General features: G+C 65.0%; 3 protein-coding genes across 7 annotated transcripts; 1 reads left to right on the top strand and 2 right to left on the bottom strand.

The window, feature by feature from the left end:
• Window positions 1–283: 283 nt before the first annotated feature.
• HEXIM1 (HEXIM P-TEFb complex subunit 1) lies at window positions 284–1691 on the bottom strand. Its single transcript, XM_041399018.1, is given in 2 exon segments — window positions 284–1358; window positions 1361–1691. Coding segments are annotated over 2 exon segments (927 nt in total). The 5' UTR covers window positions 1556–1691; the 3' UTR covers window positions 284–626.
• A 1209-nt stretch (window positions 1692–2900) lies between these two features.
• ACBD4 (acyl-CoA binding domain containing 4) lies at window positions 2901–10679 on the bottom strand. Its single transcript, XM_041399017.1, has 11 exons — window positions 10535–10679; window positions 10347–10467; window positions 10187–10271; window positions 9998–10118; window positions 7627–7740; window positions 6702–6799; window positions 5993–6146; window positions 4742–4902; window positions 4173–4217; window positions 3699–3888; window positions 2901–3104 (listed from the first exon to the last, which is right to left on the bottom strand). Exons 1-10 carry the CDS (start codon window positions 10602–10604, stop codon window positions 3778–3780), a joined length of 1080 nt encoding a protein of 359 aa, XP_041254951.1. The 5' UTR covers window positions 10605–10679; the 3' UTR covers window positions 2901–3104; window positions 3699–3777.
• A 3787-nt stretch (window positions 10680–14466) lies between these two features.
• PLCD3 (phospholipase C delta 3) lies at window positions 14467–26049 on the top strand. Of its 5 annotated transcripts, none has more exons than XM_041399008.1 (16): window positions 14467–14991; window positions 17296–17457; window positions 18461–18893; window positions 18972–19101; window positions 19563–19788; window positions 20538–20739; window positions 20825–20969; window positions 21046–21198; window positions 21276–21425; window positions 21592–21627; window positions 22208–22367; window positions 23140–23256; window positions 23340–23488; window positions 24137–24272; window positions 25382–25531; window positions 25611–26049. In XM_041399008.1, exons 1-16 carry the CDS (start codon window positions 14889–14891, stop codon window positions 25697–25699), a joined length of 2541 nt encoding a protein of 846 aa, XP_041254942.1. In that variant the 5' UTR covers window positions 14467–14888; the 3' UTR covers window positions 25700–26049. The 5 variants fall into 5 exon arrangements, with proteins under 5 accessions (XP_041254942.1, XP_041254941.1, XP_041254944.1 ...); XM_041399007.1 differs by having other exon boundaries at window positions 14468–14991; window positions 21273–21425; XM_041399010.1 differs by having other exon boundaries at window positions 14469–14991; window positions 18665–18893; window positions 21273–21425.
• The last annotated feature ends 1258 nt before the right edge of the window (window positions 26050–27307 follow it).

Raw genomic sequence — 27307 nt, 5'->3', positions numbered from 1 at the left:
CAAACAGACAGACTTGAGGCTACTCCTTCCTCTTGAGGTGCCCTCTGTGTCCATCACACACCATTTTACCCCCCTTCCAAGTACTTTTAACTATTTCAGCTCATTAAGCAGAATTAAAATTGAAAACAAATGGGGGAAAATAAGAACAAATAGGGTTAAGTGGGGAATTGCAACTAAGTTTAATCAATCAACAGTTATAACATGATGAAAATAATCCAGGATGTATTCCCTGGTGGAATGCCATTCTGATTATTTTCGAGAAATCACACCAAAACTATTACAGTTACAAGTAATTAAATTTATTAGACCTCTGTATTTTTTTTATAGTCAGTTTTGGCCAATTTACAGCTTTCCTGGGGATTTTTTTTTTTTTGGTTTAGACCCAAAAAAAAAAAAACCAACACAATAACAAAACAAAAAACCAACAAAAAAAGAAAAAAACCATAAACCAGATATCACCAATACATCAACCCCCCCCTCGCCCCGTCACAGCCACCTAAAAAAGGGGGAGCCCTCGGCCCACCCAGCTGCAGTTCAGCCCATAAAAAGGGTCCGCGGCGACTCTGTACAAGGACCGAATGTTCCACCCAGCACTGTAAAAACCCCCCCGCGCCCCCTGCCCAGTGTCACTCCCCCGGCTTGCAGGGGCCCTTTTCCTGCCGGGGCAGCTCCTGCTCCCGCAGCAGCCGCAGGTTCTCGGCTCGCAGCCTGTCCACCTCCCGCTCCAGCGCCTGCACCCGCGCCGGGTCCGCCGCCTCCCCGCCGGCTTTTTTGCTCTCCATCCTCAGCCGGTTGTTCTCCTCCTCCATGCGCGACAGGCACTTCTCCAGCTCCAGGTACTCCTTCACCAGCTCCTGCTTGCTCATGTTCTGCAGGCTCTCCACATGGTACCGCTCGTACGTCTCCGAGAAGTCCCTCTGCAGAAACTCGCTGCCGTCCCCCCCCATCCCGTCGCTGCCCCCGTCCTCGTCCGCCGCCTCGTCCAGGAAATCCTCCTCGCTCGTGTCGTCCGACTTGGCGGCCGCCCGCCGCGGGTACAGCCCGGTTTTCAGGTCGGGCTCCTCCTGGTCATGGTCCTCCATGAGGAACTGCGTGGTGTTGTAGGGAGCCACCGGCTGCCCCTTGGCGAACATCTCCGCTCGCAGCCGGGAGGCGCGGAGGCTCTGCCGCTCGTCGAACTGCTGCTTCTCCTCCCAGCTCAGCTTCGAGTACGGCTTCCAGCGCCGCTTCTTCTTCGACGGCCTCCGACGGTGCTTCTTCTTCACCGGCCACTCCTCGGTGCGTCCCACGGCCCGGTACCGCGGGCCCAGGCCGGGACGCCCCGCTCCACCCGCCGGCGGCCGCCCCTTTTTTCGCGCCCCTCGGCGCCGCCCGCCGCCGCCTCCGCCCCGGGGGGCGGCAGCCGCCCGGCATCGCCGTCCTCCGTCGGCGCCTCTCCGGGCTCGGGCTGCGGCTCGGGCTCAGACTGCGGCTCCGGCCGCGCCTCGGGCTCGGAGCGAAGCTCCGGTTCGCACTGGGGCTCCGGCCCCGGTTCAGCGGGCGCCGCGTCGGCCATAGCGCTGCGCTCGGCTACGCTCGCTGACGGGCGCTACCGGCGCCGCATGGGGCTGGCCCCGCTCAGGCCGCCCGGGACATGGCCCGGGGGAGGTTTAACGCCGCCGGGCCCGCCTCCCCGCGCGCACTGCACCCGCCTCGCGGCCAATCGGCGGGCGCGGGGGGCGGGCCGGCCCGCCGAGACACGCCCCTGACCGTTGCAGGAGCTGACCGCCATTGGCCGGGATGGACGTCACTCCTGAGCGCCGCCACCAATCGCGAGGGGACGAGGGCGGGACCGGGCCGTACCACGAGGCGGGGGAGTCCCCCTGTGCGGGGCCGCGCGCGCCCCGCGACCTTCAGGCCCGCGCTGAGGGCAGCGCGCGCGCCCCCCCCCCCCCGCCGGGGGGGGGGGGACGGTCCGAAAAAGAGCCCCGCGCGGCGGAGGTTCCGCCGGCGGTGCTGCGACCCCGGGACCGGGGGGGTGTACAGGCCCGGGCCGGGCCGGACCGAGCCGGGCTAGGCCGTGGGGGGGCCGGGAGGGGCTCCGGGGGTGCGCGGGCCCTGGGGGAAGGGGGCGAGCGGAAGGATCCCGGCGCTGTGTGGAGTGCGGAGGAGCTGCAGTTGGCGGAGGGAGATGTAAACAAACCGAAGCGGAAAGAAGTTCTTTCTTAAAGGCGCCGCGTCCCTTTTTGCAGGGGCGGTGCGGGGCCGCGCTCCCGAAGCCTGAGGGGTGCGGGGGGGAGGGGCATGGGGAAGGAGGGGGATGGGCAGGTCCCGGTGCGGATCCCATTCCTGCCCCTGCCACCCCCCGGCACGGTGGCGATGTCCCCCTCGGGCCCCACGCTCGGGGGCGGGGGAGGCCCGCGGCCTTGAGGTGGCTGGAGGGGTTTGGGGGCCCCCTGAGGGACACACGGCTGGGGGATCCATGGACGGGCCGGGGGGGCTCCGTGCGTGAGGGGGGAGCAGCACAGGAGGGCCCCAGGGGCACCCGCGGCCTCACGGCCGGGCGGGGCACGGCCCGCGGAACGAGGGGCCCGTGTCACCGCTGTGCCACCAGCGGGGGAACCCGCCCTGCCCAGCCCACACCTCGCACGGGCACCGCCGGAGTCCGGCCCACGGAGCGCCCGGGGGTCCCGGGGCTTCCCCGCCGCCGCCTCCGGAACAGGGTGGCGCTGGCACGGCCCGGTGGCACTGGGGGGGACCCTCAGGGTGGGCATGGGCACAGACTGCTGCACGGGGGACAGGGCGGCCACGGCCACCTCTAGCCCGGGAGGTGACCGGCCGGGACAGGGGGTGGCCGGCTGGCACAGCGGCCGGGCCGGAGCGTTTGGTCCCCTCCCCTGGCAGGGCACAGGCAGCGGGGCTGAACCGAAAAGGCGACTTTAATTGAGGCAGGTTCGGTGATGTCCCAGCCCCCGGAGGCCGGGACGGGCCCGGGGCTGTCCCCGCGGGCCGCGGCTGGTCCTGCTGCTGCTCCGGCTGTGCGTGGCGGCGGCCCCGGGGCCGGTGCTGGCCCTGAGTGTCGGTGCCGGTGTCCCGGCGGGCCCGGCCCGCAGAGCCCGTGGCTGGTGAGGCGATTCCCGCGTGGCTCCGTGCGAAGCGGGATGGGCGAGGAGGGTGGCGGTGGCGGCGGGGACGCGGTGCTGGTCACCTCTTCCTGCCCTGCCAGTGGCGCAGCAGCCACTGGGTGACGAAGGGCCAGGTGGCCAGGAAGAGCAGCGTGCGCGGGGACGCGCTCAGGCGCCACGGGGACACGGCCTGGCGAGGGGAAGGGGACAAAGGTGTCACCAGCGCAATGAACACCCCCCAGCCCTCTGCTGAAAGGAACCACCGCCACTGCTCGGTGTCCTGGCCACGTCCCTCCTCCTCTGGAGATGGTGCATCACACCGCCGTCACAGGGGATGTGTCTCCATGGATGTCACCTGCTCCCCACCTGGGGGTCCCTCCCCTGACCTCCCCCAGCTGTGTCCCCACACCCCCGTGGGCTGTGGGGTGGGCAGGGGGACAGCAGGGCCACCCCACAGCGCTTCCTCCAGCCCCAGCTCACCTGTGGAGCAAGTGCCGGGCCGAGCTCTGTCCCAACTGCCTCCCCCTGCAAGACAGGAGAGGGTTTGGGGTGCAGTTGGGGCTGGCCGGGCCCGGCCCGCAGAGCCCGTGGCTGGTGAGGCGATTCCCGCGTGGCTCCGTGCGAAGCGGGATGGGCGAGGAGGGTGGCGGTGGCGGCGGGGACGCGGTGCTGGTCACCTCTTCCTGCCCTGCCAGTGGCGCAGCAGCCACTGGGTGACGAAGGGCCAGGTGGCCAGGAAGAGCAGCGTGCGCGGGGACGCGCTCAGGCGCCACGGGGACACGGCCTGGCGAGGGGACAAAGGCGTCACCAGCGCAATGAACACCCCCCAGCCCTCTGCTGAAAGGAACCACCGCCACTGCTCGGTGTCCTGGCCACGTCCCTCCTCCTCTGGAGATGGTGCATCACACCGCCGTCACAGGGGATGTGTCTCCATGGATGTCACCTGCTCCCCACCTGGGGGTCCCTCCCCTGACCTCCCCCAGCTGTGTCCCCACACCCCCGTGGGCTGTGGGGTGGGCAGGGGGACAGCAGGGCCACCCCACAGCGCTTCCTCCAGCCCCAGCTCACCTGTGGAGCAAGTGCCGGGCCGAGCTCTGTCCCAACTGCCTCCCCCTGCAAGACAGGAGAGGGTTTGGGGTGCAGTTGGGGCTGGCACCCCCCTGCCAGCCCCTGTGCCCCTGGGAGAGGGAGGGAACGGCCTGGAGAGGCCGTGCAGGGCTCCTGCCAGCGATCAGATGATGCAGCTGGGCCAGGACCCCGGGGGGAAAGAGGGGGGCAGTGGGAATGAGGGGGACAGTGGGAATGAAGGAGGCAGGAATGAGGGGGAAACAGGAGTAAGGGGGGCAGTGGGACTAAGCAGGGCAATGGGTATGAGGCGGGCAGTGGGAATGAGGGGAGCAGTGGGAGCGAGGGGGGCAGAGGGAATGAGCGGGTCAGTGGGAATGAGGGGGCAGTGGCAGCGACGGGCAGCAGCTCCTGCCGCCGTGGGCCGGATCAGGCGCCACCAGCCTCGCCCCGCCAGGATCTGTCACCACCAAGCGCCGGGGGGTGCCCGCACCGGGGCCAGCCGTGTCGCAGGGCCCGCAGCGGAGCCCTGCTGTCCCGGTGCGGGGTCCCAGCGCTGTCCCCGGCCGTACCTGGAAAATGCCGAGCGTCTCCAGCCGGCTCAGCCGCTCCCGCACCCGCCGCAGCTCCTCCTGCAGCGCCCGCACCGCGCTGCCCACGTGCGCCTCCAGCTCCGCCGGCCCCGGGGCCGCCTCGGGGCCGCTCGCCGGGTCCCCCCCGGCCGGCCGCACACCTGCGGGCACAGCGACGGGCACACGGCTGGCAGGGCAGGCTGAGCACCGCCCGAGGAGCCCCGGGGCTGGCACTGCCCCCCGCACCCCGTGCTGTCACCCACCGGAGAGCAGCGACTCCCGCGGGGCATCTGCCGTGGGCTGCCTGCCCCGCAGCCGCTGCCAGCCCAGCCCGGCAGCCCCAGCGAGGCTGTCCCCAGGGCCGTGCACCACTGGGACACTCCAGTGCCGTGGTGGTGGCAGTGGGTGGCCAGCCCACCAACGGGGTGGGTGCTGCGGTGCGTGTGGGTCACCTGGTGACATCTGGTGACACCTGCCATCATCGGGCAGGACACCCAGGGCCAGGGCAGCTCCTCCCTGGCTGCCCCCGGGCCCAGCAAGGGCCCCAAACCAGCCTGGCAAACACCTGGATAATCCAGGCAGTGAGCAGGGACTTGCTGCCAGCCCTGGGGACAGCCCAGCCCGGCCTGGGGACAAGTTCACTGCCAAGGTCAGGCAGCCCGGAAGGGAACAGTAACAGGGGAAAGGCTGAGACACGTGGGCTGTGCCCAGGTGAGGCAATGGCACCAGTCCCACGGGTGAGGGTGGCAATGCCACCCCAGGGTAGCCCAGAATGTCTGGGCACAGCTCAAGGCCTGGTGCTCCCCAAACACCAGCAGCAGTGCTGGGTGGCATCAGGTGAGTGGCACTGCTGTCCCCAAGGCCTCCAGGGCACAGGGCCTAGCTTCACCCCTGCCCTGCTGGGCAGAGCTCACCCGTGGCACCACCCACATCCGAAGGCACTGCTGGTGTAGCTGGATCAGGGGCAGGAGCCGGGCACGGGGAGCCAGGGCCCTGCAGCCCCTGCCTGGCTGCTGAAGGGCCAGCAGAGCACCTTCCAAACTCAGGCGATGCAGCATCACGGCAGGAAATGGGCAAAGGAAGGGCTGAGCTGCTTGGGGCCAAGGGATGCAGACACTTGTGGATTTCTTCAGCTCCTCACGACCCCACCACAGGTGCTGGAGCCAAACTGGGGGTGGTGGCAGCCCCCAGCCCACCCCCCAGCCCAGCCCAGCCCACAGGAAGGGGCGCAGGGACAAGCTCTGCACCCACCTGTGTCGGAGCCCAGGGCTGGCAGGTCTGTGCTGCTGCTGCTCCCCTCGGCTCTTCTGCCTTCGCCCCGCTCGCCCTGCCCAGCACTCTGGGGCTCTGGGGGCTCAGCCCCAGCCTGGGCCCCCTTTGGGGTGAGCCCCTGCACCTGCCCGGCCTGTGAGAGGAGAGAGAAGGGCCCTGAGACCCCCACTCCCCTCCCAGGGCAGGGAGGGCAATGCCAGGGCAGCAGTGCAGTCCTTCTCTTGTGGTGGCATTTTTGGGTGTGGAGGGGACTGAGTGAGGCTGAATCCCAGTGGTGACACCAGCCAGCATCTGAGGGGAGTGAGGTGCCCAGAGCTAAGGTGGCAAAAGATGGGGGCCTTCCTTCCTCCTTCCACCAGACCCACCAGGCCTCAGCATGGCACAAGTGCCAAACGTGTGCCAGAAGTGGCAGGGGAACAATCCAGATGGTGGCACCGGTGCGGAGCTGCTGGTCTTGCCCAGCCCCACCAGCCCCCAGTGCCCCAGCAGAGCCTCACCACAGGAATGGGGGGGCTGGGGAGGCTCCTCAGCATCCCCCCAGTGACAGGGACCAGGCTCCAGGAGTGACACGACGCACGGAGAGGTGCAGGAGGGTGTCCCTGCAGGTTTTATGAGGCTCCCAGGCTGGTGCTGCTGTGCAGAGTGGGCAGGGCAGGGGTGGCAAAGCCTCCAGCGCTTCCTCCGTTACCTTCTCCGGCTCCATCTGCTCCAGGGTGTCACTGAACGTGTCCCCCTCAGAGTCACTCGTCACCTGGCTCCCCTCGGGGGCAGGAGCCAGCCCAGCTCCTGGAAGGGAAGCACAGGGCTGAGCCCTGGGCAGGGCAGGGGTGCCCGGCTGTGTCCGAGGGCACAGGGGGAAAAGGGGATGAGCCTGCCCAGGGCGAGGCTGGAGAGGGAAACTGAGGCACTGAGGGGGCAGAAGCAGCTCTGTTAACACGGCAAGGACTGAACTCCCCCTTTTGCTGCCCACGGTGTCCCACTGGCACAGTACCCATGGGCCCTGGGCAGCAGTGACACAGGCAGGGACACTGCCCAGCTCCCTGGGCACTGCCAGCACTGGAGGCTGGCACAGCTGGCACACTGGCACTCGCTCCGTGACCATATTTGCTCCTGGGGGAAGGCTGGAGTGGCAGCAGGAGGAGGAACCTCCCTGCAGCACCCTGCCCACCCCGGGGCACAGCCAGGGGCCCTCGAGGGGGGCACAGGGAGGGAGGGGGTGACTGCACAAGGGGCTGTGAGAGAAAAGCCAGGGCTTGGCACTGTGAATCCCAGTGCCAAGGAAGCAGCAAACGTGTCTTGAGGCACGGAAGAACATCCCCTCCTGGATCACAGCCCTCACAGGGTGATATTTCCCAGCCCACGGGCAACAGCCTCCCCTTGTCCCTGCAGTTCAGCAGATTGTGGCCCCTTTGCACAGGCAGGAGGGAGGCAGAGCCAACCCCACAAGTCCAGGGAAACCCCAGTGAGAGCTGGAGCCGTGACCTGGGCAGTGCCCGCAGCAGCCGGGGCTGGAGCAGAGGTGCCTGGAGCCAACAGCTCCGTGGGGGGATGGAGCCCCAGCCCGTGCTGCTCCAAGGGCTCTGCCAGGTGCTGGCCACAGCAGGGACACCGACCTGGCACGTGCTGCCCGTGCTGCTGCTGGCCGGGCCCGGAGTCTCTGGGGCTCTCTGGAGCTGGGCTGCTCGCTGTGCCATCCTGGCTGGGGCCATCCTGCTGCCCCTGGCTCTCTGCACGGAGGGAAAGGCAGAGCTGGGTCATTCTGTGGGCCCAGTCCTGCTGTCCTGGCTGTGCTGGCTCCCTGTGGCTGGGGCAGAGCTGGGAATGTCAGGGAGCAGCCAGGGAGCAGCAGCCTCTGGAGGTGCCAGCAGCTGGCAGGGAAGCAGAGGAGCCAGGTTTGTTTGTTGACAGCCCAGGAACCCACCTGGGCTCACCCTGTGCAGAACACCTTGCTCACCTTGCCTGGGGTGTCCCTGTCCCTGAGCCCCTGGGGCAGCAGGCAGAGGGATCAGCATGGTGAGTGACAGTGACAGTGCTGTCCCCTGGCAGTGCCCACAGCCCAGGGCACACCCACGGTGACAGAGCCCAAGGCAAGAGGTGCTGGCTGGAGGAGGCTTGTGTGGGCAGCAGCACCCCAGGACCTGGGCCAGCAGCACCCCAAGGACCTGGGCCAGCAGCACCCTGAGAGGACCTGACAGGCCCCAGCCCTCCCCAGCACCCTGTGGAGCCCACGGGGTTAATCCCAGCCAGGTTTCCAGCAGCCCCCAGGACTTTGCTCCCTGCTCCTGGGCAGGCAGGTGTGTGGCAATGCTGCCCTGCTGCTCCTTCCCTCACCTCTCTGCTGTCCCCAGCCTGTCCTCGGCATCACAGGGGACCCACTGAGGGGACAAAGCAGCTGCACTGACACAGGGGGACTGCCAGGGCTGCCCTGCTCTGGGATCCTCACAAATCCTCTTCAAATTCCCAAAATCCTCCTCCCCATTCCCAAATCCTCCTCAGGGTGTGCTGTGACCCACAGAGTGTGGCTCCTGTCACCCCACAGAGCACCAGGACAGACCTAGCTCCAGCCACCACGCTCACAAGACCCTGCTGAAAGCCCCACTCCCTGGAGACCTGGATCCATGCATGATTTGGGTTCCAAGTGCCACTTTATAACGTGTTGTCTTTGTAAATAAACAAAACCAAAGCTGCCCAGAGCCCCAGCTCTGTGCCCAAAAGCTGCTGGAGGCACCTGCCATGCTCCACACTCTGAAATCTCCTTTCTGCTCCAGTTAGGAGCAACCAAAGCTGTGATTGTAGAGTCTGAAGGCGAGTTTGGGAGCCTTTAACACAAATGACTCAACACCTTGAGGAGCTCAGTGCTTTGCACCTCAGCTCCAGCCACCTCGGACTCATTGTTCCACCAGGTTTAGATTTAAGTGACAATGTCACCTGTAAGTGACACTCACAAGTGGATAATGACCAGTTAGACACAGCTTTTAAATTTCAGAGAAAAACTAAGTCTGCCTTTTCAAGGGATTCAGCATCAAAATGGAGAACAAAGCACCTGAGCACCAGAGGAAGGAGCAGCTTTACACACAACTGGTTTTGGCACCCCAAAAAGTCCCATTTGGTTTTGGTGGGAAGCAGGGCTGACAGCTCAGCACAGATGCCTGGGTGTGAGTGTGTTTGCCAGGGCTCTGCACCACTGGCAGGTCACACACCCGGACTGCTTCACCCTGGAAGCCCCTGCGGTGCCCCCCTGACCCCCTGACCCCCCGGCAGCCAGGCCAGCGCTGCACGGGGACAGCTCCCCAGCCCCTCCGGGCAGCAGAGGCACGGACAGGGCCAGGAAGGGCTCTGCTCCAGCACAAACCCCTGCAAATAACCCCATTTCTCAAGCCCTGTGTCTCCGCTCCTCTCCACGCAGGAGCTGCCCGGCCCGTCCAGATGTTTCCAGCAGCTGGCCCGGAGCCCTGCCCGGTGTGGGCCGGTGCCAAGGGCAGCACAGCCCCCGAGCCCTGCCCTGCCCTGCCCTGCCCGCGGCCACCGGGGACAGGGCTCCAGTCATCGCTCGCAGCTTGGGGACAGAGAGCCCAGCAGGTGTCACACACGGGGACAGCAGTGCCACACAAGGGGACAGCGGTGTCACACACAGGGACAGCGGTGGCACACAAGGGAACAGCGGTGGCACACACAGGGACAGCGGTGCCACACAGGGGGACAGCGGTGCCACACAAAGGGACAGCGGTGCCACACAAGGGGACAGCGGTGGCACACAAGGTGACACCTGAGTCACACAGAGGGTCACCAATGTCACACAGAGGGTCACCAGTGTCACACACGGGGACACCGGTCTCCCACAGAGCCCAGCAGCAGCCCGGCAGGGTCGCTGGGATGTGCCCACCCCGTGTCCCCTCGGGGACGAACCGGAGCCGGTGCCAGCGGGAGCGCAGCACCGCGGGCAGGGGAGGCCGGGCACGGCCGGGGCACGGCGGCCGCACTCACCCCCTTTCCTCCTGAAGAAGGACTCGGGGGGCCGCGGCATGTCGTGGATCACCTCGTAGAGCGGCTCGAAGTAGCGGAACATCTCCTCCGTGCTCTCGTCCATGGGCACGGTGTCGATGACCTGCGGAGGGCCGCGGCTGGGCACGGGCACCGGGCAGCGCCGGCCCGGCCCCGCCGCCGCCCCGTTACCTTCTGGGCCACCTTCTTCATCTCCGCCACGTACGCGGCCATCGCCTCCTCCTTGGACATCCCGCCCAGGCTGTGCCAGGCGTCCCTGCGGGGCCGGGGCCGTCAGCGGGGCCGGGCCCTCCGGAGCGGGACCGGAGCGGGACCGGGACCCCCCCCTTACCACTTGTAGCGGCCGATGGGGTCCCAGAAGCCGGGCCGCGGGCCCTGGCAGCGCCCCGCCGTCGCCTGCTTGTAGTAGCTGTAGAAGCGCAGCATCTCCTCGTAGGAGGGCCGGTACGCACCTGCGGGACACGGTCAGCGGGGCCGGCCCGCGGCGGCCGCCCGGCCCCGCTCCCGGCCCCTACTCACCGCTCCGCGGCAGCCCCTGGATCACCTGCACGGCGGCGCGGAACTGCGCCCCGCAGCCCGGCTCCTCCATGGCGGGACCGGCCCCGCACCGGCCCGGCCCGGCCCGCCGCGGCTCCCTCTCCGTGCGGCGACGGCGCGCGGCCAATCAGCGATCTTCTAACATCGGCCCCTCCGCGCCGCGCCCAATCAGCGTGAGTTTTACATCGGCCCCCTCCGCGCCGCGCCCAATCAGCGCGCGGCTCCCTGAACGGGCCCCTCCCTCCCCCGCGCTCCCGGCGCTCAGCGAGGCGCGCGCGCCCCCTGCCGGCCGGACGGGGCAGAGCGCGGAGCGAGGGGAGGGCGCCGCCTGGCGGGGACGGGAGGGACTGCAGAGCTGGGGACAGGGACAGGGACAGCGGGACAGAGGGACAGAGGGACAGAGGGACAGAGGGACAGAGGGACAGGGACAGGGACAGCGGGACAGAGGGACAGAGGGACAGCGGGACAGCGGGACAGCGGGACAGAGGGACAGAGACAGCGGGACAGAGGGACAGAGGGACAGAGGGACAGCGGGACAGAGGGACAGCGGGACAGGGACAGCGGGACAGAGGGACAGCGGGACAGAGGGACAGAGGGACAGAGGGACAGGGACAGCGGGACAGAGGGATAGGGACAGAGGGACAGAGGGACAGGGACAGCGGGACAGGGGGACAGGGATGGGGTCAGGGAGAGAGGGACAGAGGAATAGGGATGGGGATGGTGTGACTGGGACGGGGACAGAGGGACAGGGATGGAGACAGGGAAAGGGACAGGGACAGAGGGACAGGGATAGGGACAGGGACAGATAGAGAGGGACAGGGACAGTGTGACTGGGACAGGGACACTGGAACAGGGACTGTGGGACTGGCACAGCAGGACTGGGACAGACACAGTGGGACAGGGACAGCCAGCCAGGGACAGTGGCATAGCAGCACAGGGCAGTGGGACAATGAGAGACAGGACAGGAACAGCACACCAGGACAGTGAAACAGGACACAGGGACAGAGAAACTGCATCAGGATGGGTGCACCCAGACAGGCATGGGGACAGTGCCCGGGGACACTGCACCGGGACAGGGCACAGTGGGACGGTGTCTAGGGACAGTGCCCAGCACCCCGGAGCAGCGAGGCTGTGCCCGGCCCTGGCACAGGGACCCTGTGCAGGAGGACAGCGCCACGGGGCGGTGGCACAGCTCTGTGACACTGCAGCAGGCACAGGGACAGTGCTGGGGGTGCCACCTGGGCTGTGCAGCAGGACACGGCAGGCAGGAAGCGCTGCTGGGATGCTTTGGGACACTGGCACAGAGTGCCCAGAGCAGCTGGGGCTGCCCCTGCATCCCTGGCAGTGCCCCAGGCCAGGCTGGACGAGGCTTGGAGCAGCCTGGGACAGTGGGAGGTGTCCCTGCCATGGCAGGGGTGGCACTGGGTGGGTTTGAGGTCCCTTCCAACCCAAACCATCCTGGAATTCTGTGATAAATCATCCAGGATCCTGGGGCCATGCTTGGGGATACTGGGGCCATGCAGTGTGACACCAGGACAGTGCAATGGGGACGGGGACAATGGAGCCATGTACCAAAGGTGCCAGGGGAAGGGACCAGGAGACTGGGACACTGCACTGGGAATGTTGGACACGGCACTGGGATCTGGAACATGGCACTGGGACAGTGCCACCGGGCCACCGGGCAGGAGAGGGGACAGCTGGGTCAGGCAGAGCAATTGTTAATTATTGTCCAATTTTATCCCCTGTTCTTTTATTCACTGTATACTTTTAACCACTGTTAATTATTATCCAAATTAATTAAATATGGTAGTAAGGAAGGGGCAGAATTTGGGGTCCCTGAGCCCCCAGGGTGAAGCCCCTCTGCTCCAAGGGCTTTCTTTGAGGCAGGGAGCTGTGGGGACACGGGGACACGTGTGACCTGGCAGAACAAGGTGCCCCGGCGGGGTGAGAGGTTCTGGGGTGCCCCGGGGCCTACCTGGATCCAGCCTGGCCCAGGATGCTGGGATTGGGATGCAGAGCAGCTTTCAGCATCCCTGTGCTGCCTTCATCCTTGCCTCCCACTCCGGTTTTCCAACCTTAACCCCACCTCCAAACCCCAAATCCAAGTGGGTCAACACCTCCCAACCCTCCTAAATCACATCCACATCGCCTGGGGAAACATTTCCTTTGCCAATTGAAGGCAAACAAATGAAATAAAGAATGAAAAACTAATAAATAAATGAAATCCAAGCAGTAAAATCTCTTAAACCTCCGGCCATTTCCAAGCCCTGACTCAGGATTCCTGCTGGGAAGGGCGGCGAATCCCGAGCGCTGATTCACGGCACACGTGCTGCGCTATAAGCGGCCGGGAATGCGATCCCGCTTTCCACGGGATCCCTTCCAACCCGCTGGCGGCCGGGAGAAAATAGCAACGCCGCGGGAGGGGAGGAACCGCGCAGGGATTTGTTGTGCCGCGGGTTTTGCAGCCAGAGGTGTTTATCCTGCTCATTCCACCCGGGCGAGGCATCTGCTGCTGAATTCCTGGGAATGCAGCTTCCATGGGAGGAAGAGAGCTTGGAGCAGAGCCCGGTTATGTGGCTTGCAAGTGCATTTTTGGGGTGGCTCCGGTGTCCCTCTGTCCCCAAACTCTTCAGGAAGAGCTTCATCCCCACCAAACACAGCCCAGGGACTGCACAGATGTGTCTCCAGCTGCCCAGATGTTGCAGGAGCTGCTCAGGTCTTGAACTACAGCACTAAAATTCTGTCCCAGGCTGCTCAGAGGCTGCCCAGGTGTCTTCCTGAATGTACAGATGTTGCTCTGGGATAAGCAGAGATGGTCCCAGGAGTCCCCAGATGTTATTCTGGGTGCTCAGATGTTGCTCAGGACACACCCAGGATGCCCAGATGTTCCCTCAGTGTATTCCCCCATCCCCCAGGGTACCCAGATGCTGCCCTAAGTGCCCAGATGTCACCCCAGGACACTCAGTATTACTCACCATGCCCAGATGTTGCCCAGATGTTGCCCAGATGTTGCCCAGATGTTGCTCCAGTCTGCCCCGCTCTCACCCCTGGATGCCAGGGGCTGGCAGCACCCCTGTGGCCCTGGCACTGGGGAAAGTCATCTCCTCCTCCTGTCCTGGAGCTCCTGGTCCCCACAGCCCAGCCAGGCCTGGGGTGGCCTCCCTGCTCCCCTGGACACTCTGGATTTTTGGAAAAGCCTGAAGTGACTCATCCCTCCCTGCCCCACCACCCTCAGGGGTGGCTGGGGGAAAACGGCCTCAGGCTGGGCCAGGGCAGGCTCAGGGTGGACACCAGCAGGAATTTCCCATGGAAAGGGGGATCAGGCCTCGGCAGGGGCTGCCCAGGGAGGTTTGGAGTGCCCAGCCCTGGAGGTGCCCAAGAACCATTGGTGTGGCACTCTGAGCTCTGGGCTGGTGACAAGGGGGGTCAGGCACAGCCTGGACTCGGTGATCCCGGGGGTCTTTCCCACCCTAAACCCTTCTGGGGTCTGTGTGAGCGTGGCTGCACATCCACACTCACAAACAAACACACACACACACACACACACTCACACACACACACACTCTCACCTCACACTCTCACCTCACAATCTCACACGCGGGGCTCTGGGACTGGCACCTCCCCGCTGACGCTGCTGCCCCTCCCGGGGTGTCCCACGGTGGGGACAGTCACCTGGAGGTCCCAGTCCCTGCCTGCGGCCCTCAGCCCGGTGCCACCCAGGCCATGAGCTGGGGACAGGGCTGGCACGGCAGGACCGGGTCCCCGGTGCCCTGGGCATGCCCTGGGTGCCCACCGGCGCTGCCAGGGCGGCGCTGGCCCCGGGCAGAGGGGGCTCCCGCCGGTGACCGGCCGAGCCCGGCTCCCTGGCAGGGGCCGGTGCCCGGTGCAGGCGGACCCACGGGGGCAGTGGGGACCCCCGGTCTGTCCCCGCCGGCCCTTCGGACACAGCGGGACCGCCGCACAGAGCGAACACCCGGGGGGGCACGTCGGGACCCGGCCCGGTGCCGGTGCCGAAGCAGCCGCGGAGCAGAACGAGCCCGGCGCAGCTCGGTCCCGTCCCGGTCAGCCCCGGCAGCCCCGGGCCGGCACAAACGGTTAACAGCGGCCGGGCTGCGGTGTGGCTCCTCCCGGTCCCTCCCCGCAGCCGGCCCCGGTCACGGCCCGGCCGCCCAGCCCCAGCCCCGACCTCCGCCACCGCCCAGCCCGGTTACACCGGCCGGGGGCACCGGCGTACCGGGAGCAGCAGAACCAGCCGGGGCACCGGGAGCACCGAGAGCACCGGAGTCCCGGAACACCGGGAATAGCGGCGGCACCGGCGGTGCCGGGGGTCCCGGTCATGATCTGCGGCAGGAAGGCGCGCCCCGCCGCCGAGCAGCTCCGCGCCCCGTCTGAAGGCGCCGGTGGCTCCCGCCGGCCCGGGAGAGCCCTGAAGAAAATGGGTGAGTTCGGCAGGAACCGGGCAGAAACCCCGCAGGGCTGGGCCGAGGGGTCCGGGAGGGATCTCCGTGCCCGGGAGGGTCCCCGAAGTGGGGGGGACCCTTGTGACGGGAACAGGTCCCCAGGGCAGGGGGGCCCCCATGGCTGAGATGGGTCCCCAGGGACGGAAAGGTGCCCCTGGCTGGGAGGGTCCCCGAGGTGGATGGGTTCCCCCACAGCAGGGAGGGGTCCCCCGGGGTGGGAGGGGTCCCTGCGGCCCGCCCAAAATAGCTGTGCATCACCCCAGCCTTTGGGGAACAGCGGGGTCGGGGTTTGGCCACATCACAGGTGACAGGAGCCCCCTTGTTCAGGGCATTTATTGTCCCCAAGGCTCAGGTCCCACTCCCCAGGACCCTCCCCAACACCCTGCCTCAGTTTCCCCGCCGAGGCTGCTGCCCTGGCAGTGGGCACACGGGGCTCACCAGTCAGGCAGGGCCGGGGTGCCCGGCAAGGTCAGGGCGTGTCCCTGGGAGCGGCCAGCCCGCAGTGGGAGCAGCGGGAGGGGCCGGGTCTGGCCTTGTGCCCCCAGCTTTGGACACGGGGCCGTGTGCCTGGAGCTGCTGCAGCTCCGTGTGTCCACGTCGTGTGTCTGTGTGTCCCTGTGGCTCTGTGTCCTTGCACCCATCTGTCCCTGCACCTCTGCATCCACACATCCATGTGTCCATCTGTCCTTGTACCTCTATATCCATGTGTCCATCTGTCCTTGTACCTCTATATCCATGTGTCCATCTGTCCCTGTACCTCTATATCTCTACATCCACAGGTGCATCTGTCCCTGCACCCCAGCCCCTGTGTGTCCATGTCTCCCCTGGGCTGTGTCTGGGAGCACCCACCCCTATGTCCATGCATGTCCGTGTGTCTGACTGTCCGTGCATCCCAATGCTCATGCCCCCATGTGCCCCCGTGTCCGTGTGTCCTGGCAGCAGTGCATCCATGCACCTGTGGATCCATGCATCCCTGCATCCATGACTCTGTCAGCTCATTCCTGTGTCCACTGTGACTCTGTGTGACAGAGCAGCTGTGTCCCTGCTCCCAGATGTGCCTGTGTCCATGCATCCATGCACGTGTACATGCACCTGCCTGAATGTCCCTGTGTTTGTCTGTCCTTCCATCAGCAGATCCATGTACCCACACATCCCTGCATCTCTGTATCCATCATCCACGTGTCCTTGTGTCTGTACATCCACGAGCACACTGCACCCCGGTGTCTGTGCACCCACACACCAGTGCCTACAGACCTGACATTCCATGTGCCCAAGGACCTGTATCCATGTGCCCATCCCTGTGCCCAAGGACCTGTATCCATGTGCCCATCCCTGTGCCCAGGGACCTGTATCCATGTGTCCCTGGATCCCTGCAGCCCCATGCTCCTGCAGCCATGTCCCCACACCCCATACCCTCCATCCTGCACCTTGGGCAGGATGTGACCATGCAGGAGGTGCTGGCAGCTGGTGGCTGCATGCCCAGGGCCATGGTGGCTCAGGATGTCCCCAGAAGTCCCCAAGCCACCCTTTCCCAGCCCAGGAGTGGAATCTCCATCCAGAGCAGGACGTGGCCACTGGAGATCCCAGGAATGGCTGCCGAAACAATAAAGGGAGGAAATAACCACTCCGAGAAGAGATGGAAAAATCCCGGCTGAGGCGTGGGCCCACGAGTCCCCTGAGTCCACCCTGTCATTGTTCCCAGCCTGAGCTCTGCTGCTGGCACCGTCCTGGCACTCTCCATGCAGGATCTGGGCAGCTTTGCTGGGATTTAGCAGCTGAGCTGTGTCACTGCTGTGTCCTGTCCCCCGTGAACAGCTCCAAAGGGGCCCAGGGCAGTGGCTTGTCCTGTCTGTCCTCTCCTGCCTGTCCTGTTCCATCCCATCCCAACCTGTTTGTTCCATCCCATCTGCCTCATCTTGTCCCTGCTCACCTGTCCCATCCTGTCCTGCCCACTGTGTCCCATCTAGTCCAGTCTGCCTAGACTGGCAGACTCCCTCCTGTCCAGTCCTATTTGTCCCATCTTGTCTCATCTGCATTGTCACATTGTGTCATTCACGTCCCACCCCACCAGCCTCTCCTATCCATCTCACCCTGTCCCATCCCACCCCATGCCATCCCATGCCATCCCATCCCATCCCATCCTATCCCATCCCATCCGTCCTGTCCCATTTGTCCCATGCCATTCCATTGGATACAGATGTGCACCCAGATGTGCACCAACCCCCCCCAGCCCGTGCCCCCTGACCCCCCCGAGCCCTCGGTAGCCCAGGGCTGTCCCCGCAGGCCTGACGGAGGATGAGGATGTGCAGCGGATGCTCCAGGGGTCCCTGCTGTGGAAGGTGAAGGCCAGGGGGGGCTCCAGGGCGCGGCTGTTCCGCCTGCAGGAGGACGGGGTCACCGTCTGCTTCGAGGGACGCTTCCGGGGCGCCCGCTCCCCCCAGAGCTGTGAGTGCTGGCACTGTCCCACGGGGCTCGGGGACACCGAGACACAGCCTGCGCTGCCCTCCGCTGCAGGGAGGGCCAGGAGCTGGGCAGGGCCCCAGACCCACCCCTAGACCCCACCAAGGACCTGACCCTTACCCAGACCCCCACCTGGAGCCCCAATGCCAATCCAGGACCTAGGCCACAACCTTGGTCTGGGTTCCCACACAGAATCCAGATATGGACATGTCCATGTGAGACCCAGACCCCAACCCAGGACCCCCACCTGGAATCCAGACCCTACCCCAGGACCTGCACCCCCACCCAGGACCCAGATCCATTCCCAGCATCCAGAACCCCACCTGGATCCTGACCACAGCCCAGTTCCCAGACCCCCACCCATGACCTGGGTCCCCACTCAGAACCCAGATCCCCCCTGAGTTCAGACCCCAACCCAGGACCCAGATCCCAGCCCAAGACCCAGACCCCCCAGTGAGAACCAGACCCAATCCTGGGACATGGAACTCCACAGTCCAGACCCCACCAGTGCCCCAGATGCCCCTGGGACCCAGATCCCTGCCTGGTTCCCCATCTGTGACCTGGACCCTGATCCCCACCCAGGACCCTGACATCCCCCTCACTCGGACCCCAGTTGAGGACACAGACTCCCACCCAGCACTCAAACCCCAATCCTGCACCCCAAGCCTTTGGTCCAGACCCTCACCTGAGCTATGATGTAGACCCCCACCCAATACCTGAACTCCAGCACCCTTCATGGAGTGGCTCCCAGAGCCTCCCAACCCTTCCCAGTGCCTCCCAGTACAGCCCGTGTGTAGCTGTAAGAGCCCCCGCCCTTCCCCATCCCCCCGGGGTCAGCACAAGGTCCGCTCTCCATCCCAGCCAGACTCCATCCCCCCCCTCGGCGTCACCCGCCTCTTTCCACCCTCATCTGGGATGGGTGCCTGGAGCTGGCACCGCTGCACGGCGGCTCCGTCCCCTGCCAGCGTCCCCGTCCCCATCCCCGCAGGGACAGCGGCCACGGCTCCCGTCCCGCCTGGGATTAGCGGGATCAGCCCGGCAGCGGCTCCGAGCCCAGCGCGGTGCCGGGGGCGCCGCGGGGACGCGCGGGTGTCCATCAGCAGCCAGGGTGTCTTGCAGGATGCTGGCGGGTGGGTGACCCGCCGGGGGAGCACGTCCATGGTCCCTCCCCACCCCGCGCGTGTCCCCGCAGTCTCGGTGGCGCACATCGAGGCGGTGCGCGACGGTCGCCGGTCGGAGGGGCTGCGCAAGCACGGGGCCGCCTTCCCCGAGCGCCACTGCTTCACCCTCGCCTTCAAGGGCCGCCGCAAGAACCTCGACCTGGCCGCCCGCGGCGAGGAGGACGCGCGGCACTGGGTGCAGGGGCTCACCAAGCTGATGGGGCGGCTGCAGGCCATGAGCCAGATGGAGAAGCTCGACCAGTATCCTTCAAGGGGAGCTTGGGGACAGGGTGGGGACGGCTGCAGGTGACACCCGGAGGTTTCCTTAGCCCGGTGCAGTTGGATCCATGGGGTCCTGCAGCGAGCAGACAGGAACAAGGACAACAAGATGTCCTTCCGGGAGGTGAAGAGCATGCTGAGGATGCTCAACATCGACATGGACGATGTCTACGCCTCCAAGCTCTTCAAGGTACCTGTCCTGAGCTGCACCATCCACTGGCTCCTTCTCTGCCTTCCCCAGCACAGAGAACTGACAAACTCCTCACACCAAAGCCACCCACTGCCACCAAGGGTTGGGTCCCACCAGGAGCACATGGTGGGGACGGGTGAGGTGGGCTGAGCTGTCCCAGCCACTGTTCTGTGTGTCCCCAAGTTGGGACATTTCTCCCCCATGGAGAACTGTTCCTCTGGGCGTCTCCCACAGTCCCTTTCCACCTAGGGAAACTGAGGCACGGAGCTCTGCTCTGTTCCACCCCAGAGTGGAGGGTCAGAGGGCTCTGGCTGGGGGAACAGAGGGGGCAGTAGCTGAGCTCCCCAAACTCGTCCCACACACCCTGCCCACCCCAGGGGACAGGCAGAACAAGGCAGGGGATGGCTGTACGCCATCAACACAGGGAGGGGACAGTCCCTGAGGCTGGGCTGTGCCACCAGGAGTGTGACCACTCGGGCAACGAGCGGCTGGAGGGCCGGGAGCTGGAGGAGTTCTGCCGGCGGCTGCTGCGGCGCCCGGAGCTGGAGGAGCTTTTCGGGCGCTACTCGGGCGAGGACCGGGTCCTGTCGGCCGAGGAGCTGCAGGACTTCCTGAGGGACCAGGGCGAGGACTGCAGCCTGCGCCAGGCCCGCTCCATCATCCGCACCTACGAGCTCAACGACAAGGGTAGGGTGGGGGTGTGGGGTCATGGGGTGGGCACTGCCGGAGCCACGGGAGATGATGGGTGGAGGGATGGGGCTCTGATTGGTGGCATCACCCTCCAAACGGGTATGGGGTCCTCCAAGGCTTCTATTACTGTCCTGGTGCCCATTCCCAGTGTTTGCCATCCAACACATGGCCTGGCTGGCACCTGGTGGATGTGACACCAGGGGGACAGGGCGTGCAGGTGGGCTTCCATGTCTCATGGGTGGTGTGATGCCAGTTCTGGTACGAATGTGACACTGCTGAGGGACTTCTGTCCTCCTCAGGTCCCACCATGGCAGGTGCAGGGTGAGCACAGCACGAGGGGACATCATGGTGGGGATGAAGGACCTCCGTGTCACAATAGTACCCTTAACGTAGATGTGGCACTAGGAGGATGGAGGACATCAGATGGGAGATGGGACACAAAGGGGACCTCCCCTGAGTGCCACAGTGCCAGGTCTGGGGTGACATGGCACTGGGAGGACAGAGAGTATCAGGGTTAGGACAGGGAACTTCCACACCTCATGGGTGTCACCATGCCACATCCAGAGTGAATGTGGCACCAGCAGGATGGGTGACATCAGGATGGAAATGGGACACTTGAGGGAACTTACACGTGCCCTGGGTGCCACAGTGCCAGGTCAGGGATGAACATGGCACCTCCAAGTGGGGAAGGTCCTCAGGGTGCCACCCTGCCAGCACCATGTGACAGCTGCCACCGTGCCCCGCAGCCAAGCAGCAGGACCTGATGATGCTGGACGGCTTCATGATGTACCTGCTGTCGGCTGCTGGTGACATCCTCAACCAGGAGCACACCAAGGTGCACCAGGACATGAGCCAGCCCCTGAGCCACTACTTCATCTCCTCCTCCCACAACACCTACCTGACCCGCAACCAGATCGGCGGCACCAGCAGCACCGAGGCCTACGTCAGGTGCGTGTCCCCAGCCCCATGGAGCCCCAGAAGGTGCCGTGGCTCCAGGGGGACAGGGACTGACCTGGTGCCGCTGTGGTGGCAGGGCGCTGAGGGCAGGGTGCCGCTGCGTGGAGCTGGACTGCTGGGAGGGCTCGGACGGGGAGCCTGTGGTCTACCACGGGCACACACTCACCTCCAAAATCCTCTTCCGCGACGTCATCGAGAGCATCCGCGACTCCACCTTCGAGGTGAGACGGGGTGGCAGCCCTGGGGGTGCTCGGTGCCCGGTGCCAGGTGCTGAGCGCTGCCCCTCCCCGTGCCCAGAAATCCCCCTACCCCGTCATCCTGTCCCTGGAGAACCACTGCGGGCTGGAGCAGCAGGCCACCATGGCCCGGCACATGAAGGCCATCCTGGGGGACAGGCTGCTGACACAGCCCCTGCAGGGGCAGGACCCCCACCATCTCCCCTCACCAGAGGTAAGGCCACCTACGTGCCACCGCAGTGTCCCCATGTCCCCGCTGAACTCTGAGCTCAGACCTGCCCTCTGTAGCAGCTGAAGGAAAAGATCCTGGTGAAGGGCAAGAAGCTGCCAGAGCTGTGGCAGGAGCCCCAGGGTGTCACCTCCCTTCTGGACCCCGAGGAGGAGGAAGAGGAAGAAGAGGAAGAAGAGGAGGAGAAGGGGCAGGAGAGAAGCCCCCGGCGGGTAAGAGACTTCCCCGGGATGTGGTTTTGGGGGACCACAGCATCCTGGTGGTCCTGATGGATCAGAGCATCCTGGTGGTACCAGGGGACCATGGCTCCTGGCACTGTCGCAGCTGAGCACTGCCAGCTCTGCCATCCCTCTGCAGCCCTGCTCTCTCCTCTTTCAGTCGCTGCAGTCGCTGCAGGAGATCAAACCTCTGCAGGTGGGTGATGGGCTGGAGCTGGGGGGGCTGACAGGGCGGCTGCTGTGGGTGCCACTGCCTGGAAGAGGGGACAGAGCTTGGGGACCCCTCAGCTGTGCCTCCCTCTTCCTCTGGGGCTGGCTGGCCTGTGTCTGGGGTTTCCAGCACTTTGATTTCTCTGTCACCTCAAGTTCTCCATCATGTTGGGCCTGCATCACATCCAGGGTGACCTTTTGGGGTCGGCATCACTTTGGGGTCTCTGTCACCACAGGTATTCCATCATCTCGGGGTGCCCATCACCCCAGGTTCTCCAGCACTTTGCGGTCTCCCTCATCCTGGGGTCTGTAACATCTCAGGCTGTCCATCCCGTTGGGTTCTCCATGGCTGCAGGTTCTCAACCTGCTTGGGTTCCCCATCAGGCCCTGGTCCATCATTCCATTGCCTCGGGTTCTGCACCACCTTGGGGCTCCCCTGCTTTGAGGGTCTCCATGGCCTTGGGGGTCTCAGCACTCAGCACTAGCAGGGAGGGGGTCTGTAGACCCTTGGACTGGCAGGTGCCACCAGGGCCAGCTTGTCCCTGATGCCACGGTGGCTCCCGCAGGCCAAGGACGCTTCGCAGGTGTCCCCGGAGCTGTCGGCACTGGTGGTGTACTGCCAGGCTGTCCCCTTCCCCGGGCTGGCCCAGGCCCTGCGCCACCCCCAGCCCTGCCAGATGTCCTCCTTCAGCGAGAGGAAGGCACGGAAGCTCATCAAGGAGGCAGGTGAGGGCCACCAGGACAGGATGGGGACAGGAGGTCCACACTCCTGAGTCACTGGGATGCAGGATGGGCTGAGCCACTCCAGGGTGGCTCCATGACTGGTCAGGGTCACGCTGGCCTCACCCAGGCTGCCCTGGATGGGTCTGCCTGGGGCCTGGCTGGGGCCAGAGGCCAGGGTTAGGGTCACACAACCAGGATCAAGGTCTGGATCAGGATTTAGGATGTGGCATCTGGGTCCAGGGACTGGGGCTGGAAATAGAGTCTGGGTCAGAGTCCAGGGATTGAGGTCTGGGGTCAAGGGCTGGGGCTGGGGTCAGGGTCAGAATCTGAGGTCAGGGCCTGAGATTAAGATTTGAGTCAGTGTTCAGGGTCTGGGGTCCAAGGTCAGTGTCTGGAGTCCAAGGTCAGTGTCTGGACTCAAGGATTATGATCTGGGTCAGGGCATAGGCTTGGGGGTCTTGGTTTGGAGTCTGAGGTGCAGGGATCAGGGTCAAGATGTGGGGTCAGGGTCTGGGTTCCATGGTCAAGGTCCAGGGTCAGGGGTATAAAGTCAAAGTGTGGGGTTACAAAGATCAGGATCAAGGGTCAGAGGTTTGGGGTCAGGGGTCCAAGGTCAAGGTCCAGGTTTGGGGTCTGAACTCCAGGGTCTGGTTTCAGGGTCACATGTCAGGCTCAAGGCAGGCTCTGTCCATGTCCTGGGGCCCATCAGCCTCTCTTGGGGCCCCCCAGCAGCACTGGAGGGTGCAGCAGCCCCCTGAGCCGTGTCCCCCCGCAGGCCCGGCGCTGGTCCGGTACAACGCCCGCCAGCTGAGCCGCGTGTACCCGCTGGGGCTCAAGATGAACTCTGCCAACTACAACCCCCAGGAGATGTGGAACGCTGGCTGCCAGCTGGGTGAGACCCCCAGGCCCCCCTGACCTGGCAGCCACCCCTGGAGCCGTCACCCCCCCTGAGAGCCCGTCCTGCTGTCCCCACAGTGGCGCTGAACTTCCAGACTCCGGGCTACGAGATGGACCTGAACGCCGGGCGCTTCCTGCCCAACGGCCGCTGTGGCTACGTGCTGAAGCCCCTCTGCCTGCGCAGCCCCCCCGGGGAGGGCTCCCGGCGCCTGGCCCTGCACATCAGGGTGAGGACACCCCTCGAGCCTGTCCCCAGGCCTGGCTGGGTGCCACCCACGTCCCTGCTGAGTCGCACCCATGACATTCTGATGTCTGGTCAGGTGGTACCTGCATCTTTTCCCAGATGATGCCAACTCTGTCCCCAAATCCAGCTGGTATCAGCCATGTCCCTTCTCGGAGATGGCATCAGCCACCTCCTTCCTCCCCAACACATCCCCAATCCCAGCCAAGTGCCACCCACATCCCTCCTCCTGGGGACCCAGCAATATGTCACTCATGTTCTTTCTCCTGCTTGGTACCAACAATGTCCCTCCTCTTCACCCCATCCCCACCCCTGGCTGGGTGCCATCCCCTTCTGGGGACACCACCTTGTCCCCAGCCATGTGCCACCATGTCCCTTCTCCTGGATGGCACCAGCCACCTCCCTCCTCCTCATCCCATCCACTCTCCTGACTGTGCCACCCATGACACATCTCCTGGGTGACACCAACCCTGTCCCCAAATCCAGCTGGTGTCAGCCACTGGGTGGCATCAGCCACCTCCCTCCTTTCACCGTGTCCCCAGCCCCAGCCAAGTGCCACTCACGTCCCTTCTGGGGACACCAGTGCTTTCCCCACACCCCCATCCCCACTGTGCCCTGGTCCCCTGTGCCACAGGTGATCACGGCCCAGCAGCTGCCCAAGCTGAACAGGGACAAGGGCAGCTCCATCGTGGATCCCTTCGTGCGCGTGGAGATCCACGGGACCCCGGCCGACTGCGCCAAGCAGCAAACCCACCACAAGCTCAACAACGGTGAGTGCTGCCACCTGGGCACCCCCGGGGTCACCCCTGGGCACCACTGGGCACCCTCAGGGACACTCCAGGGCACCCCGACCCCCAGGGACATCCAGTTACCTCTCACAACCCTACTACTGCCCGAATCCCAGGAATGCCCAAGGACAACCCAGGGTCTCTTGGAGCACCCTGATCCCTGCAGACACCCCATGGAACCTGATCTCCAGAGGGGCTCCAGGACACCCTCAGGACACCTCGTTCCCAGGGACACTCCAGGGCACCCTGATCCAGGGACACCTTGATGCCAGGGGCACTCTAATCCCTGTGAGGGACAGTGCCTTGGGTACCACTCACTGCCAGTTGAACCAGTGCCCAGGACATCCCAGTGCCCAGGACATCCCAGATTACCCCCTGCACCACAATGTCCCCTCCCCAGCACAGCCAGATCCCCACCCGTGGCAGGGTCCATCATGTCCCAGTTCTCCCAGTGCTGCTCCCTCACGGTCTCCAGTACCAAGCCCAGAGTGATGCCCATTCTCCCCAGTACGACCCCCCACTCCCCCAGTATACCCCACCACGGCCCCAGTGTCACCCCATTCTCCCAGTATGGTCCAGCGCAGCTCCAATATAACCTCCATTCCCCCAGAATATCCCATCAGAGTCCCAGCATGATCCCATCCCTCCAGTATGCTGCACCTCAGTCACTGCACAACCCCCATTCTCCCGATATAGCCCAGTCCAGTACCAGTTTGGCCCTCTTTTCCCCAGTATACCCCATCATGTCTCCAGTATGATCCCCATTTCCCCAGTACAGCCCCTGTTCCCCCACCATACCCCAGTGCAGCCACATCAGAACCCCTTTTCCCCAGTACACCCCATGGTGGCCCCAGCATGATCCCAGTCCCCCACCATGACCCCATTCCCCCAGCATGCTCCACCACAGCCCCAGTATGACCCCCTTTTCCCCAGTACACCCCACTGCAGCCCCAGCATCACCCCACTCCCCACATCCCCCAGTGCAGGACGGCAGCTCAGTGGGGGCAGGGGCAGTGCCCGGGGGTCCTGCCGCTCCCTGCGTGGCCCCGGTGGCCCCGGTGACCACCCCCACCCCCACGCCGGTGCCGCAGGTTTCAACCCGCGCTGGGAGGAGACGCTGCGGTTCCAGGTGCGGGTGCCCGAGCTGGCCCTGGTGCGTTTCGTGGTGGAGGATTACGACAGCACCTCCTGCAATGATTTCGTGGGGCAGTTCACGCTGCCCCTGCCCAGCATGCGCCAAGGTGGGTGCCGGTGCCACCCCGCTGCCCCCCGGGGATGGGGACAGCCCCTGGCACCCGCTGAGCCCCCGTCTGTCCCCAGGGTACCGCCACATCCACCTGCTCTCCAAGGACGGGGCGTCCCTGTCCCCCGCCACGCTCTTCGTGCACGTTCGATCCAAGAGCCTGTGAGGGTCCACAGGAGGGACAACCTGCAGTCCCCGAGGTGCCCATGGGGGGACATTGTGTCTGTGTGGGGGACAGCAGGCTCCTCTTTGGGTGGGCACCCTGCGTGGGGACAGCCTGAGGACACTGCTCAGCTGTCTGTGGTGACAGCAGGGCTGGGAGGACCTGAAGGGCTGGGGGCTCCCCTACCCACTGCCACCCACTCTGCTGGTGCCCCACTCCTGTCCTTGAGGGGACAGAGATGCTGTGACAACCAGGATGGGTTGATTGGGCCAAGGACAGCCCAGCACAGCCCCACAGGGGTGACATGGGTGACAGCAACCACCAAATCTCACCAGTCTTGGCCATGCTTGATCCCAGCCCCTCTTTGGGTGCAAGGATGGTGCCATCATCACCCTGGAGTCCCTGAGGGGCCCCTGCCACCACACACTCCATTGTGCCCGGGTGGGGACACATTGCCAACCTCTGCCCTGGCACCAGCGACAGTCACAGATTTACACCCCGGGATCAAGCCAGTCGAATAAAGGTTTTATTTTAACAGAGCCTGTCCCAGTGTTCCTGTCACCCTCCGGAGCCCATCGTGGGTGGATCAGGGCTGAGCCTACCCCTAAGTCAGCAGTGCCCTGGGGTGCCAGGCACCCATGGGTACTGCACCCATGGAAGCTGGGGGAATTCATTGGAGAGCCCTCAAACCTGCCATGGGGACAGGAGGAGGGTCCCATGGGGTGTCCCCTACCCACACCCAGCCTCTCCTAGCCCAGGACAGCAGGGACACAGGAGGGGACACAGAGGTACTTGCATAGGTGACACAGGACCCCGAGCAGGGGGATGTGATGGCACTGCCAGGGGGATGTGATGGGCTCCTGGTCCCCACTGAGGCCCCACAGGTCCAGGCTGAGCAGGCACAGGCTCTCAGGGTCCGTGGTGCCACGGGGGGTGGGTGACAGGGACACGCGAGGACAGGAGGCGTGAGAGTGCATAGACGGGGTCTTGGCCTTGGTGTGCAGCTTTGGAAACCTTTGGCTGGGCAGGCAGGAGCATCTTGGAGCTCTGGGTTCGTGACGTGGCAGGAGGCTGTCCGGGCTCTCCTGGGTGGGATGAAGGTTTGCTGTGACATTTCCTTTCTCTCGGCGGATCCCACAGCACGAGGTGACACCGGGAGCTGGTGTGGAGGCACCTGGGAGGCTGAAGCCCCGGGGTGATGCTGATGGAGTGTCCATATTTCCATGCTTCCGGAGAAAAGCAGCTGAGCAGAGAGGCTGGTGGTGTGGCAGTGGCAGTGGAGCACCCCCAGTGCCCCATCCCCGTGGAAGGCTGAGGGGAAGGAGCCCCAGGAGCCCGAGCAGAGCGGGGTGTGCCAGCCTGCCCTGGAGCTGAGCCCCCGGATCTTCGGGCACTGCTGGCCCTCGGGTCAGCGTCCAGCAGGAAGGGTGGAGTCTGTGGCTGGGCAGGAGGTGGGACAAGGCATCGCTTGCACAAATAGCCCTTGGAAACGAATCTCGAGGTGCTCCCGAGCCCGCGGGGGCGGGCCCTGTTTAACTGAGTCAGGAGCAAGCCGGGGACAAAGAGCCGAGCAGGGGAGAGCCTGAAGCACCCTCGGGGCAGGCAGGAGGG

The sequence above is a fragment of the Onychostruthus taczanowskii genome, unplaced genomic scaffold, assembly GCF_017590055.1.
Source record: "Onychostruthus taczanowskii isolate IOZ18803 unplaced genomic scaffold, ASM1759005v1 scaffold151, whole genome shotgun sequence".
NCBI lineage: Eukaryota > Metazoa > Chordata > Aves > Passeriformes > Passeridae > Onychostruthus > Onychostruthus taczanowskii.
Note: the sequence above shows the minus strand (reverse complement) of the source record. Positions and strands in the feature narration are given on the sequence as shown.

Bases quoted from the DNA above. Each gene is read 5' to 3' on its own strand.
- ACBD4 (XM_041399017.1), bottom strand. From the start codon at position 10,604: ATGGAGGAGCCGGGCTGCGGGGCGCAGTTCCGCGCCGCCGTGCAGGTG. The intron at 10,119-10,186 runs GTAACGGGGCGG...GGCCCTCCGCAG, and splicing joins TGAAGAAGGTGGCCCAGAAG to GTCATCGACACCGTGCCCAT. The intron at 3,889-4,172 runs GTGAGCTGGGGC...TCCCCTCGCCAG, and splicing joins GCCCGGCACTTGCTCCACAG to GCCGTGTCCCCGTGGCGCCT.
- PLCD3 (XM_041399007.1), top strand. From the start codon at position 14,889: ATGATCTGCGGCAGGAAGGCGCGCCCCGCCGCCGAGCAGCTCCGCGCC. The intron at 19,789-20,537 runs GTAGGGTGGGGG...CGTGCCCCGCAG, and splicing joins CTACGAGCTCAACGACAAGG to CCAAGCAGCAGGACCTGATG. The intron at 25,532-25,610 runs GTGGGTGCCGGT...GTCTGTCCCCAG, and splicing joins CCTGCCCAGCATGCGCCAAG to GGTACCGCCACATCCACCTG.